Here is an 18,418-nt window from a genome sequence, read left to right as displayed (position 1 = left end):
AAATAGGAGGGCTTGAGAGCCAGGCCTGGGAGTGTTTTTACATCATTACCCAATCAGAGGTAGGGCTCCTGCAATGCGAGGAAAGCATGAGCTGGCCATGGGGTACAGGTACAGTCCCAGGACCCAGGAGACAGAAGCAGGAGGATCGCCACAACTTCAAGGCCAGCCCAGTCACATAGAGAGTTCCAGGTGAGCTCATGTTACAAAGGAGCACACTACTAAGGAAAAAAAAAAAAAAAAAAAGGTGTGTATATTCCTGGCAGAAAATAGCTTCCCAGTAGTCATGGGAGAGGATGAGAGAAGGCTCTGCTGTTGGGAGAAAGAAAAGGAAAAGGAGAAATGAAAACTTATTTGGTGGGGTATTGAGCCATAAATTCAGTCGCCTGTAGGCTTCTGATTCATTGATTCCAGGACCCCTCACACCCAAATTCTGAAGATGCTCAAGCCTCTTATATAAATGGCTCTGTGCTTGCATAGAAGCTATGCACATCCTCCTGTGTACTTTCAGTCACCTCTGGATGACTTGACCCAAGACAGCAGAAGGGTTGCAGGAATACTTGTCATCTTTTATTGTTTAGGGAACCAAGATAAAAACAGTCAATGCATGTTCATAATAATTTTTCTTCAGTATTTTAAATCTACATTGGTTGAACATACAGGTGTGAAACTTGTTCATGTAGCGAACCAACTGTGGGTCTAACATGTTCTGCTTAAAGCAGATTCCTTTGAAAAATGAGTATGCTATCAGCTGAGTAAGCCAAAACATGCTGAGAAAAAAAGAGAATAAACTCATAGAATCCATAAAACGATAGCTGCAATAATAGGGAACAGATGAGAACATCTAGAGAAATGTGAACTTTGCCTTTTAACTGAGTCAAGCCCTTGTTTGTAGAGCAATACCATTAGTTCATGTATGTGTGAGCTTGCTGTCCTTGTTTGTTCTTCATTGCTGTGACAAAATACTCTGATCACTACCAATTTGGGGAGGAAAGGATTTATTTAGCTTACATATCCCAGGTCGCAGTTCATTCGGGAGCCCAAGGTAGGAACTCAGGGCAGGAGCCTGGAGGCAGGAGCTGGAGCACAAGCCATGGAGGAACACTGCTTACTGGCTTGCTCCCCTGACCCCTGCTCAGCCTGCTTTCTTATGAAAAACAGCACCCTCAGGCCAGGGGTGGCACCACCCACAGTGGGCTGGGCCCTCCCACATCACCACATCACTCATCAAGAAGATGCCCCTCAAACATGGCCACAGGCCAGTCCAATAGAGGAAATTCCCCAACTGAGGCTCCCTCAACCCAGGTGTATCAAGTTGACACTAAAGCTATCCAGCACACTTGCCTACCTAAATTTTGGCAGTGGTTAAGGTAACAGGGTTTTGTAACGATAACTGAGCATGTGCTGAGTGTCCTACCAAATCTCTCTCTTTATCCATACCAATATTCATACCATTACCCACCTTGATAGATTCATTTTGAATTCTATGGCTCTGAAAATCCAATGCACATTATAGAATCCACATATAATGTTCAATAAGCAGGAAGCAAAAATTTTTAAGTTTTTATGTAGCTTAAAATCATAATGCTCTGCTGGGCATGGTGGTGCACACCCGTAGTCCCAGCACTTGGGAGGCAGAGGCAGGCAGATCTCAGTGAGTTCAAGGCCAGCTTGGTCTACATAGTGAGTTCCAGGCCAGCTGGGGCTACAGGGGGGCCCTGTTTCAAAAAGGCCAAAAAACCAAAACCAAAACCAAAACCAACCAACCAAACAAAAAACTTAATACTCTAACAAGAACAGAGGTATCTAGAAATTAAAAAAAAAATTATGCATTGGAGATATACATGGGCCACGTTCTGTCAATTTTTTTCTAAATGACCTTTCATATATAACTTCAGTTTTTCCCAATAATATTTCATGAAGGAAATGTTTCTTTGACAGGGAAATAAAGAATAAATCCTTCTTCAATTCAGATTTAAATGAAGAATGTAAATCCTTAACACCTGAGGTTCTGAATGCACCCAGGAAATCTCCTTTAACTGTCAGGGGAGAAATAACTAGGCAGAGTCAGGGACTTTGACCTACATGTGTTCTCTTTGTTTTAGATGAGGAACACTATTTGTATGAGGAAGAAAACCCTCAACCACTAAATATATACACATATGTACACACAGGCACACACACACACATACACACACACACATACACGCACACACAGCTGCCTCGTCTCCATGTGTTACTGCTGGTTGGGTTTATAATGAGAAGGAACGGAAAGGAAACTCTATTATATTGAGAATTCATTACTATTATAGATTATTTCCTAGATGTGAAGCTTTAGGCTCAGCAACTGAAGTAGGTATTCCTTCATCCATAGCAGATTTCTGAAACAAGTTATTCTGCCCGTTTTCAGAGAGAAAACCGAGTCTCAAAGAAATTAAACTGATTATTCACATCCACCAATTAGAATGGGGCTAACCTATAATTCATTCACAGACCTGTGTACTAAGCAGTTGGTCCTTGGCTATATTTTAGCAATAGGAGCCTTCACAGACAGAGAGTATCCACCAAAGATATTTTGAAAACATGACGGCTATGAACTGTCCTTGACTCCAGTTCCAGGGGAATCCGAAGCCCTCTTCTGACCTCCACGACATTGCACAACACAGGTGCACTCACGTATATGCAGGCAATACGCTCATACACATAAAAAAATAAATAAAATATTTTTAAAGTATTTTATTTACTATTTTCATTTTATGTGATGAGTGTAATGCCTGCATGTATGCAAGTGCACCCATGTCACGCCTGCGGATGTCAGAAGAAGGTATCAGATCCTCTGGAACTGGAGTTGCAGATGATTATTGGCCACCATGTAGGTGATGGGAATTGAACCTGGGTCCTGCGCAAGAGCAGTCAGTGCTCTTAACTGCTAAGCCATCTCTCCAGGCCCCAGCAAAGTTTTTGTATGACCCTCAGCACCAAAGCTATTGTCTACGGTTACTTGTCCCCTCAGTGTCACTTGTCCTTGGTGCCCTGCAGGACAGCCTCCAGGTCACCAGTACTCAGGTCATGTTGTTGGCTAAAGCAGCTGCAGACTGCCTGGGGCAGAGCACATGATGAAAATGAAGGGGTCTTGATTAAAATCTTGTCTTGATAAAAACCAAGACACCATGGAAGACCATTAAAACAAGTTTGGGCTCATCTATACCAGGGGTCTTTGGGATTACACAGGTCATAGGTACATGAAGCCAGTCAGACAAAAAAAAATTTTTTTTGGGTATATGTATATGGTGTGTTGTGTTTGTTTTGTGTATATGTGATGTATGTACTTGCTAGTGTAGGTGTGTGCAAGTATGTATGGGGATGCCCCCCCCCGTGTGTGTGTGTGTGTGTGTGTGTGTGTGAGTGTGTGTGAGAGACAGATGTAGACACCCTGGGTGTTGCTCTTAACCTTTGTATTTTAGACAGGGTCTCTCACTGAACCTGAAGTTCATTGATTCCCAAGTTCTAGGGTTACAGTTATGAGCCACATTGCCCAGTTTTTAATATGGGTTCTAGGCATTGAACTCAGGCCCTGGCAAGTGCTTTACCAACTGTGCCATCTCCCCAGCCCACAAAATAGTCTTATTTAGAGGTTCCAGAGCAGGACAGCCTGGTATACTCTGGGGAGTGGGATGGGCTTGGGGATGACTTTTGAATGTAACTTCTCTTCTTCTGAGTTCTCTGTATGAAAACCTAGTCTTTCTAGCAACATCCCGGTATATCTGTGGTGAAAACAGCAGGGGTGGTAATTGATACTAAAGTCCAATCAAGATAATGTCCAGCCAAGAGACTACTTAGAACAGTAATTCACAAAGGCTACTGAAGCACTACTCTTTGACAAAGTCTTCATCACTTTTATGAGAATCAATATAAATACAGATACAGATGCAGCACTGAAGTTGTTTTAGAGCATGACTGCTTTAGCCTGTAAAACCAAGATTTATCCAATAGGATAGCCACCCTTTTAAGTTTCATATAATTTTGGCATTAAAAATTCTCTCTGATATGAAGAGATACTAGCAATTGACAATAATTGTTTCTGAATTATCATCACAAGTTAAATAAAAACATTGGTAAAATCCAAGGTATGATTTCCAATATTTTGGGTGAATTTGTTCTGAAATAGGAGTTAGGAATCACGGGCCCAGAAGGTAAACAGCAGAGTAATGTGGCAGGAGGAGGCCTGGGCTGGGCGGTATCTCTTCATCTCACAACAGCTGCTCCATAGATGTTAAGATGAGCCTGTCATACAATGTACTATGGTATGTCGATGTGGTTGGGATATCAACAAGAGAGTTCTATCTTAAGGGCCATTGGCTTTGTCATGTCATGTCTGCCAAAAGGCAGTGAACATCTGCTTATTTAAAGAAATTCCATTCCAACTCTTTATATTTTGTCCTTTAAGAAATTCCTTGGGATACATTTTGCTTAGTCTTTCTGATGTGGCTGTGCTGGCCATCAATCCTGGGTCCTCATGCATATTAGACAGGTATGCTCAGTCTGTTAAGCACACATTATCACTTTGAAAAGGAAGCCTTGAAATTACTTCCTTAATGTATTAAAAACGAGTGATCTGCCAGTTTAGCAAAGAGTGTGAGTCCTTGCTGTGCACATGATAGACAGGAAGTATCTGGCAGCTAAATTCTAATAAAAATGCAGTTATTCTGGGATTTCATTCCATTATAAACGTATCTAGTAACTGTTGTCTTTTAGGAAAAAACCCCCAAATATGCCAGGGGTCTCTTGGTATAACTACTGTACAGGCTGCTGTGTGCTTCCAGAATTGTCAAAACAAACTTAACCACTCTCAGGGAGTCTGATCCAGTATTCCCCTGGACATGTTCTACAACGATTCCGCCAAATGTTTGTGGAACAGCTGTGCTACTTGTCTGCCTGACTCATTTTCCTTCTTTCCTTTTGGCCCAATCCTGTGATTCATCATTCTGTTTTTAGAATATTTGCCTATTTTTAAAACCAGTCAAAGAAGGCAGCCACTACTTAAAAGTAAACACTCCCTGCACCAACTTGGGGCGGCTCTGTATGCAGCTTCACAAGCCCTGAAGTTTCTGGCAGTCAAGGGTGCCAGGTAGAGCACCGGGCGGAAGATGCTGGGTTGGCTTTTGGAGCTGGTAGGCTCCTCGCGTCTGTCTCTGCTTTTCCGCTGCCATTTCCTGCTTGACTTAATCCAGCTTGATCCATTCCGAGACAAAAGTCTCACTTTCTGCTTGTCTGTAAAACACTCATTATGTGCTTATTTTCCTATCAGTTCATCATACTTGTATTTTGGTTCAAGAAATCTGATCTTAAACTTTCATTTATCTGCAAATTATCTGTGTGGTCACATATGTGTATCAGCGTGGTGTGGCTGTACAGAAAGACCTACATTTCGACTTTGAGCTTTGGTCATTCTGGCTCGTACCAAGTATTTGTTGTTTACATCATTACAACAAAGCAAACAGATAACTCCTCTTTTCTTTTTTTGAATAATCAGATGAAGGAGTGTGACTTTGCAGAGGACAGGGTAGATTAAGTCTCAGGAAGCACTGAGTTTCCTTCCCAACTATCTTCTAGAATTCTAGCATGCCCTGTCTATGCTTGTACTTTACGGAAGTGGTTTCTTCTTCCAAGTGCGTACTCATCTGTGGTTATTAGGTTGGGATGCTAAAGCATAATATGTTCCCATTTACAGTGCCAAATTGTTCTGGCCTTGGACCCAATGAGCTAAAGTAATCATGATGTCTAGGCTTTTGAAATTGTACTGATAAAAATTAAATGCACCGAAGGCCAAAATTCAGTCATAAATTGTATAAGAGGGTGTTTGTATCTGTATACTGTACCAGGTAGTAACAGTTTCATCCAGTTTCTTTGCAAATGTTGGAGTGGATTTAAAAACCACTGGCTAGAATTTGCTATTCTTAGTCTGAGTAGGAATAGGGTACTCAAAGGCATGGCATTGAACCATCTATGAAGTTCATATTAAGCATTATCAGTGAAATGTGGGCATCCATTAACCAGCACAGCTGCAGTTACAAAATGGATTTGATTTTGGTGGCGTATTGTTTTTATTTTAGGTCACTTTTAAGTGAGAATATTGTTATAGTACTCTTCACTAAAATATACCAGATGCCTTTAAGTGACAAGATCTTCAAGTTTTCTGGTAGAGGTTAATACCATCCTTGTTTAAATGATCTCTCTGGTGACTATCTTCTGTGCCTTCAAAGAGATGTAATCCTTCAGAAGCCATGAATGCCCTTGTGTATTTACTGAATTTTATTTTGGATCATGCTCTCAGTGAGCCAGGAGAGGACAGAGTTGGCCCTGTGTATTTGTGAGTTCTATATCTGGACTGAACCAAGGGTTGAAAATATTTTAAAAGATGTGTGTACTGAGCTCATACAGACTTTTTCTTGTTATTCCCTAAGTGGCACAGGACAACAATTTCCATAGTAATCACACTGTGTTAGATGTTAGAAATCATCTAGAGATCTGGGACTAGAGAGATGGTTCAGTAGTTAAGAGCACTGACTGCTTTCCTAGAGGACACAGATTCAGTTCCCAGCACCTACATGGAGTTAACAAGTATCCTTAACTCCAGTTCCAAGGGAATCCAAGCCCTCTTCTGACCTCATTGGGTACTGCGTGTGTGTGGGGCACTTACATATATGCAAGTAAGACACTCAAACACATAAAAATAAATAAATAAATAAATAGTTATAAATGAAGTCATTTAGAGAGTACTAAAAGTATACGGGAGGATGCACTTAAGTTATATATAAATACTTCATTTCATGTAAAGGATTTGAGTATCCTCAGATTTTGGTATCCATGAAGGATCATGGAAATAAATTCCCATGGATACTGAGGATGACTCTACTTGCTTCTTTGTTCTATGACCTGTATCAGAGAATCACTTTCTATAGTTAAAAAAGCATTAGTAGTTTTTATCAGATTAAAAAATGTCTTATTTTTATCATGACTTGAAATGGCTTTGGTTTTAAAATGTGTGTGTGTGTGTGTGTGTGTGTGTGTGTGTGTGTGTGTGTGTTTCTGTTCTTGGGCATTTACTGAGGGAGAGGTTTGGAAATGAATGGCCACAGTCCCTGTGGAGGCTCTGGAGAGATAGGCACCAAAGATGGGTCATCAGCCTTCTTGAAGAGATTTGGGGTGTTTTGGTTATCTGAGGCAGCATTTCTCCTGCGTTTCCTCACAGGCTTCTAGGAATGTATCTTTGTATCTTTTGGTGAGGCAAGAGCAGTCTATGGCCAGTCAAGCTGCTCACATGTCTGCTGAGGGGGATGCTTAGGCCACTGAGGACAGAGTTGCCACAGCAACTGGGCTCAGGCTCATCTGGAAACAGAGCAGTGCATCATGCCTTGGCTTGGGAGTGCTGCCTGATGCTCTGGGAAGAGATGTCCTGTTTGGCCTGCTGCCTGCTACCCACTGAAACCTGGAGCGAGTTCTGGGAATCATCTTGTGAATGGTGGTTTGTGGTAAGATCAGAGGTCAAAACTATCAAAGCTAGTGACATTTACAGTCAGAGTGCAGCTGAAACGGTTATTTTTCACATATGTCCTTCTACCCCAACGAAACTGTTCTGGCCATCCCATTAGAAACTTACTAAAGCATTTTTCATTTGGGCTGATGTAGCAGGATTAAGTAGCCCTTTTTAATTAGATAGCTACCAGAGTAGATGTTGAGGACACATACACACACACACACACACACACACACACACACACACACACTCACATTCACACCCTTTCCAAAATTTGGTCAGGCTAACTAAGGTGTCTGTGCCTCTATGTACACAGAAATGAGTACCTTCATGAGTTGCCTTCATTCTGTTTCTTCCCAACTGAAATAATGAATATAAGGGAGGGAATATACTGATAGTTTAGCTTGTGGGTACACAGCAGTCTCTGCTGGGTGGGGAATATACTGATGGTTTAGCTTGTGGGTACACAGCAGTCTGCTGGGTGGGGAATATACTGATGGTTTAGCTTGTGGGTACACAGCAGTCTCTGCTGGGTGATACTCATGAGACAAAGGGCTGTGTGGTGAAGAATCATTTTATTTTCATGTTTTAGATGATACACCATCCGAAGATGCCATTCCTTTGGTCTTTCCAGAGTTAGATCAGCAGCTACAGGTAAGGATCCTACTAACCTCTTCCTTTTCCCTCTGTAGTATCACAAATATAGTAAGCTAGGAAGTGGGTAAGTATGATAGACTGACTTAGGCACAGGGTAAAGGGCTTCTGAGTCACAAATATTTGCATTTCTAGAGCCCCAAAGTCTGATGCAAGCAGCTGCAAAGTGCCCTGTTATCCAGCTAGAGCAGAAAGTGCCTGGTCCTGCTTTCCTTTGCCAGGGTGGCTCTGGGTCATTGAATTTTGTCCCCATTTTGGGTTAATGATTTAGTATTAGACTTTTCAGGGAAAACTTGTCATGTTGCTAAGGTTTTGAAGTAGTCTTCATTTTCTTTTTCTACCACCTGTCTGTTTCCCAGTTCTCTGACAACTTTTAGTGAAACAAGGCTTGTGTGAGTTAAGACTTTCAGAAAATTGTTGGTTCAGTCTATGAGGAAAATATTTGGTGCACAAAGTTTCTGGATGATCTATGAAAAGATATCCCATTAGAACACATCTGAGTTTTTTGCTTTAAAAAAAAAGTTTACTATGTAGACCAGGCTGGCCTTAATCTCCCAGAATCAGCCTGCCTTTGCCTCCAGAGTGTGAAATTAAAGGTGTATGTCACCACGCCTGGCTCATTAAACATTGATTTTTGAAAGCCTTTAGGAGTCTTCAGTCTCCAGTTCCCAGCATGCCTTGGCATTCAATATTATAGCTCAAGGATCCTTTATTTGAAATGCGTGGAGCTTAAAGTATTTTACATTTTTGGATAAAATTTGCTTAAGATATCTTAGATAATGGGACCCATTTCTAAATACAAGCTTCATTTATGTTTCATAGACACCTTGTATACATAGCCTGAGAGAATTCTATACAATATTGTTAGCATACTTGTGTTTGACTAAGACTCATTGCAGAAAGTGGGTATGGAATTTTCACGTGTAGCTTCATGTCAGCTCTAAGAAAGTAGTAGATTTGGAGGTACTTATTTTTATAGGGAATACAGGGCTCTGTATTCCAGTTTAGCCTTGAACTTGCAGCAATCCCTCTGTTTAGCCTCCTCAGTGCTTGGATGATAGGTGTGCACAACCATGTCTAGCTGGTTTTGAGGCACTTTGGATTTTGATGTTAGTGATGCCTATCCTTTATCTTATGCCTTATAGCTTTCAACCCATTTTTTTCCTGTTCTTGGGCTAGCAATGATCTTCCTTAGCTCATGGGTGGTTCTGTGGAGGATTCATAGCACCTCTGGTGATTATTCACATCATTTTTCTTTTAAAGCATCACTGAATCCATTAGAATTTTACAGCTTTAATTCTATTTGACATATGTTAGAAATTAAATCTGTTTAATTATTTTATCCCAGTGAGACACTTCCTCTTCATTGATCTTTAATGAGGTAGGCATGTGAGTGCATGGTTTCCAGATCATGGGTTATGATCCCCCCACTTCCAATATTAGGTATAACTTCACCTCTTCCTGAACATCACAGGGACTTTACAGAACACAAAGTATTTGTCTACTGGGTGAGGAATGAGATTGAGTTTGTCATTAACATTTACCAGTGTTCAAGACATTTGGTTAGGATACCTTCTGTCTAGAGCAGTTGCCTGCAGCCTTCATTCTATTCTCCAGTGTTGTGACTTAAAACAGTGAGAACTGAGAAGGAAGAGCAGAGTCTAGTTTCCATGCTTAGCTTAATCATACACATTCATGCAACTCTACAGCAGAGTCTCACATTAAAAGCAACGAAATCCCTTTATGCACAAAGGGAACACTCTATTACATAGACAGGCCTTTTTAATAGTTAGACTTGAGTTCTTCTTTCATGCAGCCACAGCTCTTGTGAAGTTGTCTTGACTATAATATACTATATGTAAAATATACTATTATACATAGTACATATAATATACTATGAGGAAATAAAGGTCAATTACAAAGAAGTGACTTGTGGTTGTCACTATTTGTTTGGAGATGAACAGACTCTTGACTACCTACATGAGAGCCTTAAAAAATTCATTGGCTGAAAAATAAATGATGCCAATTTTCTCTCCAAAGCCTTGGACCGAAGTCCTTCTTACCACAGCATACTGAGTACCTAGCAGGCAAGGTTTGCTTCCCTCCATATGATCTCATTTGACCCTTGCAGTAATTATAGAAGTTAACTGTTTTATCTCCACTTTGTAGATGAGAAACTTGAGGCCGAACTTTGGCTGGAATCAATTTGCTGGCCTCCTCTTTCTGTTAGTTCTTTTTGGGGAATACATGGGCTGTTTAAATTGCTTTGATAAGTTAAGATTTGTTTTGTTTCTGGTTGTCAAGGTTACCATGGTGTAGTTCTAGCACAGCCTCGTAAAACTTGTTGGGACTTTCTGATAGCCTTTGCACATTCTTTGGTAATTTATAAAGCATAGCTATAAAATATCTATTTGTTAGATACTCTATCACCAATTTGACCCCCAAGATTTTTCTGTTGCATTGCCAAGAATGTGGACAAGTTTGAACATGTAATTTGTGGTCCTTCTATTTTCACAGAAGCCAAATAAAGCCTTGGGCAAGAATAGCAGTGACAAACATTTCTCTTGATGTCTCTATTAATTTGAAATGTTGAGTAAGAGACTTCCGGGTAAAGTAGTATTAAAACGAACATCTCTTTATAATGTTCACTTGTAGGCCTTGGCCCTCTACCTAATGACAGGTTCATTCTACATTCCTTCCTGGGACTAGATTTCTAAATCCCCTGTGGGCATTGGGGGCAGTATTTGAGTAGAGCTGGTTTAGATTATATAAGCAGAATACAAATGAATGGATGGATGAAAAATGAATACTCTTCCCTATGGAAATGCAGTTTCCTTCTGTTTGGAAAAGAGGTGTCAACTGACCTCTGCCTTTCTCTGTTCAGAAAGATGATGAAATTCTTTCATGGTCCAGCACAAGACCAATTCTATCTTACAGCTCGACCATAACTGTTATGTTTTAGGAACCATGGCTTAACTAAAAGCTTACTTACTCTCTCTAAACCCCATTCTTCTCTTGTAAAATGGATTTGACAGTAGCTACCTCACATCGCTATAGAATTAAGTAGATCTAACATAGTACTTAGAAAAATAATTGCTCAGCCAATGCAAATTGTCTTCCTTGGTGAAATTCTTGATTGAACAAAATATTTAAGAACAAATATTTTATTTTTCTATATGTAAAGTGAAACCAAAGGTGCATTCCTTCATCCCTTTCAATTTCTGAGTTAGGGACGGTCTGATGCCCTCTTCCTCAGGCCAAGGTACTTGGAAAACAGTATGATCTTTCTTATTTTAACACAATTGAGCAACAACTTTAACTCTTCTAAAGTTCCCTCGTCTGATGGGAGATGACAGTGACAGGTGTCTCTGTAGTACACACTGAACTTGCCTTTTCTCAGACATAGTCTGATAAGTCCAGAATCTGATGTCACGTCCACAAATAGACAATTTCATAGCTTTGCTTGAGTACCATAATATCTTGTTATCCGGGCAGCCTTTCCAGAAACTCCTTTTAGACTTTGCATCAATATGTCATATGATATCTGGGGAAGGAAAATGGTGAAGATGAAGAGGTCCCGGCATCCCAGGATTCTGCTCCCATGTCTTTAAAACCTGTCTGGGAACACCCAGAAAAGGCCGAGGAAGCCGGAAATTACCGTCGTTTTTTTCTCTTGTGCACATGTTGAAAAAAGTGTCTTAGAGTTAGCCGTTAGCTTTTGTGGCCATTCAGAAAACACATATAGATATTGTGGAACTTTACAAAAGTACTTTAATTAAAGTCATCAGTATATTTCTTTAAGAGTTCAAGGGTTTACTCTTCCCAGACACTAGGCTTAAGTCTATATAAAAAGTTAACTAGACAATTATTTCTCATTGGTGACTTTGTTCCTAACCAGAAAGTGCTGCTCAGATGTAAGACTTCAAATCTTGGTCTCCAATACTGTAGTGCCCACCTGTACCTAAGGGAGACAACCAGCCATTGTTCTAAAATGATGGATAAATTTGTTTTCTCCCACTATCTAGAAGCCTGTGAGAGGGAACTGACACTGATTCTAACCACTCCAACAGCTATCAAAATACCTGAAAACAAATCTTGAATCCATCACTCTAGAGTTCAGCCTTGGAAGACAAAAGACAAATGAGGAAGAACCCAATAGAGGGATGCCTTTGGAAGCCCTTGTCAAGAAATTCCAATGGACTCTCATGAACATTTGAAAATTGCCCTGTTCTGACTTTTTCCTAGTTCCCTGTCTAGAACTCATAATGCTAATTACTCTTGTCTTTACTTCTCCTTCACATCTTCTATTCACTAGTCAAGGACTTTCTTTTCCCCCTAGAGATAGGAGTAATGCAATCTGGGAGTCTTTTAGATAGACCCACTGAAGGGGTATTCCAAATGCCTCACCCTGTGTCCCTGTTCAGCATGGAAGAGGCCAGAGCAGCCTGCAACTGATTCCCTATTGGCAATTTGGGTAACCCCTTCAGAGGATGGCATGATAAGAATAGGAGGTAGGAATTGGCTAGGCAGTTAGGGTAAAAAGACCCCAAAGAAATGTAGCCAGTTTCTTGGCTATTTTATGGTTACTTCTTTAGAGTTGGGAATGTTAGAGTAGCCAAAAGGCCTATAAACAAATCAATCAATCAATCAATCAATCAAAGAAGAAGAAAGAGTACATGAAGTTATCAGAAAAAAGTGATGGGGAGATATGGGAGGAGTTGGAGGGGAGGGAGTGGGCATGGATTTAATCAAAACACCTTATATGCATGTATGAAATTCTCAATAAATTATTTAAATTAAAAAAAAACAACAGTACCTTAATATTTTTAGAAGCCCAGGCAGTGGTCATTAGGGTATAACTTGTGGGAAAATTTCAAGGCATTCTTGAATTACCTTGCCCTTTTAGAGTGCATGATTAGCAGAAAGTACTAAAATATGCTTTACTCCAGAGCCTATAATGTATAAGTTACACAGTACAAATTGTAGGGCCTACTAGGTGTGTAGTGTAGGTATTGTAAAAGTGTCAGTTTCTAAAATATTTTTAAAAATACTTAAAATTCTGAAATCATGAAAATTTGAATGATCATAATTTAATGAACTCTTGATCCTCTTTCCTCCAATCTGGACTATGTTTTTCCTTAGTTTTAATAGACTATCCTTGTTAATTTAGAGAGAGATGTTAAAATGGTGCATAATCCCCATTCTCCCCAAAATAGGTAATCCTGAGAATCAAGGAATAAAGACAAACTCCACTTAACCACTGTAGAATGTTTGGCTTCCTAAATATATCTTCTGTGTGGGAAGCTGGGATAGGAAAATTAAATTCCTACATCTTTGAAGTGGACAGGCCAGTAGTATCTGCAGTAGCCAAACAGAAAACGGAAACGCTTAAGCCAGCTCTGCCCCTTGCTGAGGGACACTTGGCTGCATGCTTTCCCACGGGCCCTTTCCAGAGCATGGGATCCACTTATGGAGGTGCTTGTGTGACCCGATGGCCGAGATGGTGTGGTGTGGTTCAAGCCAGCATTCCCGGAATGGGAGCCTGTGGTTTGGTTTCTCTTACTTCATCTTGTTAAATTTGTCTGGTGATTGAGCTGATACTAGAGGTAGCAGCAGCTCCCTTGCTTTGTGGTGTAATTTAAAGCCTGTGCAGGATCCATCCTCCCAGGAAAGCGGCTGAAGAGGAGGCGACTCCCCTGGGCTCTGACCTCATCCAATCCCCAATCTATGTCTTGGGAAAATGTTTTCAAGGTTGTCTTGAGGTTGGTTAAAAGGGTGTTTTAATTTACCCTCCTTAGAACTGGAATAACGTACCTTCACAGGGACTAAGATTGAAAAGCAATTTATATGATCATACAGACTTTGTTCTATGATCTTAAATATCTGTGCATGCGCACGTGTGTGTGTGTGTGTGTGTGTGTGTGTGTGTGTGTGGTGGGAATTGAACCCCGGGGTCTCCCAGATGCTAGGCAAGTGCTTTGCCACTGTGCTGTATACTTCCCAGCCTGTTCTAGACTCTTAAAAATACCTTTACCTTTACATTGTTCTCAATTTTTGGATTCCTTTTCTTTTTCTTTGGGACGCAACCTCGTTCCTTTGGCAAGAGTGTTGGATAAGTGCATTCAAAGTGCGAGAAATGTGGCATGATTATGGAGGGAATAACAAATTGTAAACATGAAGTATATTTATTGCCCACATCCAGTATGGGATTTTAATAATGAAAATTTCTCTAATAGAAATAGTTAAAATCAAGAGTTGGGGATAGACATAGCCTTATTTTTAAGCCAGGTGTGGTGGTGCACACCTTTAATCCCAGCACTCGGGAGGCAGAGGCAGGCAGATCTCCATGAGATCAAGGCCAGCCTGGTCTACATAGTGAGTTCCAGGACAGCTGAGGCTACAGAGAGACCCTGTCTCAAAAAGACCAAAAAAAAAAAAAAAAAAAAAAAAAAAAAAAAAAAAAAAAAAAAAAAAGAAAAAGAAAGAAAGAAAGAAATAGCATTATTTTTATTGTTCTTTAAAACATATTTGCCTTGTTTTTTGAAATATCTTACGTATCCCAGATTGGCATTGAACTCAATAAATAGCTGAGGATGACCTTAAACTCCTGGTTGTCCTGTGTTATCTCTACCTGAAGTGGACCATGCCAGTGGTATCTGAGGTATAGGGATTACTGATGGACACCACACCTGGCAGAAAGTGTCACTTTTATTTTAAAAAGTTAAAAGTTTTCCATCTAGTTGCTCCAGGCATTCTTGTAAATTATACATTCATTTTTAATTTGAGCATATGTTACACAAGATCTCAAACACAGTAATTCATAGATGCCTGGGTTTAAATGTCCTATTACTTAAGCCTATTGGTAGCCCCCCCAACACTATTCTTTCATTTTTTTTGTTTTTTTATTTTTTATTTTTTATTTTTTTAAAACAAGCTCTGGCAAGTTTTCATTAAAGGAAAAATTTCCTGGCTTATTTTTACCAATCTGTTCTGGCATATTTCTTTTCCTTTCCTTTTTTTAAATTTTATGTATATGTGTGTATTGCCTGCATGTGTGTAAGTGCACTCGTGTCGTGCAATGCCCACAGAGGACAGAGGAAGGTGTCAGATCCCCTGGAACTGGAATTATAGGTGGTTGTTAGCTGCCATATGGGTGCTGGGATTCGAACGCAGGTCTTCTACAAGAACAGCCAGTGCTCTTAACCTCTGAGCCATTTCTCCAGCCTACATTCTGGCATATTTTTAATGACACCAGAGTCACCTGGATCAACAGCCAGTGATCCAGTGTGCACACTCTAGTATTTTCTTCATGCTGTGCCTAATTCACTATTATTACAATGTCGTGACACACACCAGATTTGGCCAACATCACATAATATTCGACTTCAGATTTCCCTACATCTGGGCAGTTGATGGAAGGGTGATCAGTTTTGCTTTGTCCCAGCTGATCATCTTTAAGTCTACTTATACTCCAGCACACACTTTCCACTTTTCATAACAACTTGGAGCCCAGAGTTGAGCCACTCTGGAGATGTTTTTGTCTCTTTGTGGCCATCTTCCTGCCTCAGGTGCAGAACAACACTCAACCAAGAGCTGGCAGCTCTATTTTTAAACCATAAATGATATTCTTAATGCTTGAATTTTAGGAATTATTTTCTCAGGCAGAATTCTTATTCAGTACATGCTCTTGGTTACATCACATCTTATTTTGAGGAACTGTAAGAAGGAGAGAATCATCGGAGGCCCTAATGATATGGCACACATGTACACAGTTTGTTATAAGGTAATGAGAGGGGCTAGGGATTAGCTCAGTTGGAGGAGTGCTTGCCTAGCATGCATGGAGCCCTGGGTTCAATCCCCAGCACAGCATAAACCAGGCATGATGGTATTATGCATGCCTATAACCCTAACATTAAGGAGGTGGCGGTGGGAGGATCAGAAATTCAAGGTCATCCTCAGCAACATAGTAAGTTCAAGGCCAGCCTGATTACATGAAAGCCTGTTTAAAAAATATGGCAATGCCAGTATCAGGACACACAGGAGAACACATGTTATTATTCTAAATTGCTACTTATTGGATTAGATATAAAGCCTAAATATCTTAATACTTTTATTCATCAGAATTTCTATTGGGATGCAAACCCTATGCCTTTAAACAGATTTTTTTTTTTTTGGTCTTTTTGAGACAGGGTCTCCCTGTAGCCCCTGCTGTCCTGGAACTCACTATATAGACCAGACTGGCCTTGAACTCACAGAGATCTGCCTGTCTCTGCCTCCTGAGTGCTGGGATTAAAGGCGTGTGCCACCACGCCCAGCTAAGCAGATTTTTAAATGAATTTTTTGGATTGGGATAAATGTCTAGTGTCTTCAAAGACAATTGACCCTGTTGACCAGTGGACATAATTTGCCCAGCAACAGTTGTGCTTAGTGAGGAATGATTTGGGATTATAAAGTAGTGAGAAATTTGAAATCCCCTGCCAAAAGGGTTGGGAAAGAGAAAATCTGGGTACAAATGTAGTGACTATACAGAAAACGCTTCAGAGACGGGCTAACGAAGCAGAAAAGGCTGATGGGAAAATCATTTTGCATGAACTTTTATTGTAGTTAAAAATTAAAATAAAGTAAAATGTATCACCTTCGTCATGTCTAAGGACACAATTCAGTAGTATTAAGTATAGTCACATTGTTGTGTATCCAATCCCGAGACCTTAACATAACCTTGGAACACAGAAACTCTCTATACCCATGACAGAATTATTTCCCATTCATCTTCTTTCTTGTCTCTAGCAACCAATCAGATAATTTTACAGGTTACAGTGGTTTGTGCAATAAAACCCATTTCTTTGCTTAAAAAGAGAAATTTATGATGCTTTTTGCATATTTCCGTGCAAAATAGGAGACCCTGAAATAATGCTGAGCCACATGATGGAGCTTTATGGAGTTGGGGTCTGAAATGACCCTGGACAATTTTTTATTACCCCCCGGATCATTGAGCAATAAGTATTTGTGGCTTGTTCTTTTTAAACTGCACCTCTTGGGCCAGTGCGTAAAGGCTCTTGCTGCCAAGCCTGACAATCTGAGGTTGATCCCCTGAATCCACATGGTAGAGGGAAAGAACTGACTCCCGCAGGTTATCCTCTGACCTCTACACATGTACTATGGCATTGGAGTGCACATACACACATACATACATGCACACACACAATAAATAATTGTAATAAAATTTCCATTACACTTATTGGGTGAAATCTTGAAAACAATATGTGTATGTTGTAGGATCATCTACTAAAGAACATTCGCGGACACTGAAGCTGTCTTGAAATGCTGCCCATTTAGTCTCATATGACTTCAGTAATACGGCCAACTGCTCACTTAAAGTGTCCTTTCAAATATTCTTTAGAAATATTTGATACATAATTTATTATTAATATTAAATATTTGATTGAGTTTTAAAAATATTTTATTTATTATTTTTACTTTATGTATATGAGTGTATTGCCTGCATGTACATAAATTCACCAGTGTCATGCAATGCCCATGGCACTCAGAACAGGGCATCAGATTCCCCTGGAACTGGAATTACAGACGGTTGTTAGCTGCCATGTGGGTGGTGGGAATCAAACCTGGGTCTTCTGCAAGAGCAGCCAGTGCTCTTAACCACTGGGCCATCTCTTCAGCCTGAAAAATATTTTATTGAGTTTTTGTGCATTTCATATTATAGATCTTAGTCAAGTTTAGACCCCTCCCCCATCCACAGCCCCCTAACCTTCCCCACTGAATTTCATGCATTCTGTTATATATGTTAAGTCCTATCCAGTCAAGCATTTGTGCCCAGATGTCCTTTGGTACAAAGTCATTCACTGGAGTCTAGTCAGCCTATCTAGAGTCACTCCTTTAAAGATCTACTCTCCCTCAATTGGCCTGCTGCCCATTTTCCTTGTTCTATGTTAGGTTTTTGTCTGATTGACTCAGCATGGGTCTTGTGCATACTGTCACCATTGTTGCAAGTTCATGTAAGCAAGTTCCCAGTGGCGTGTTCATGCACCAACCCTGGCTCTTGAAGTCTTTCTGTCCCCCTCTTCTGCAATGGTCCCTGAACTGTGGGTGGGTGAGGTTTAATATAGGAGTCCTATCCAGGGACATACACTCTTCAGTCTCTTGTTCTCTAATATTTAGCCAGGTGTGGCCTTCTGTGTATATTGCACTCTGTTGTATGATGAAGCTTCACTA

The 18,418-nt window shown here is 40.3% G+C and overlaps 1 protein-coding gene across 6 annotated transcripts in view; it reads left to right on the top strand.

The window, feature by feature from the left end:
* Positions 1-18,418, top strand: part of Map3k7cl (MAP3K7 C-terminal like) — a 76,245-nt gene that overhangs the window by 24,297 nt on the left and 33,530 nt on the right. For 3 of the 6 annotated variants that reach the window (XM_029564913.1, XM_008836023.3, XM_008836024.3), the window contains exon 3: positions 8,127-8,188. In XM_029564913.1, coding sequence (XP_029420773.1) covers positions 8,127-8,188 — 62 coding nt within the window. The other 3 variants (XM_029564915.1, XM_029564916.1, XM_029564914.1) reach the window with 3 other exon arrangements.

Source organism: Nannospalax galili, unplaced genomic scaffold, assembly GCF_000622305.1.
Source record: "Nannospalax galili isolate Female #2095 unplaced genomic scaffold, S.galili_v1.0 scaffold136, whole genome shotgun sequence".
NCBI classification, from domain to species: Eukaryota; Metazoa; Chordata; class Mammalia; order Rodentia; family Spalacidae; genus Nannospalax; species Nannospalax galili.
This window is presented reverse-complemented; position numbering and strand designations above follow the sequence as displayed.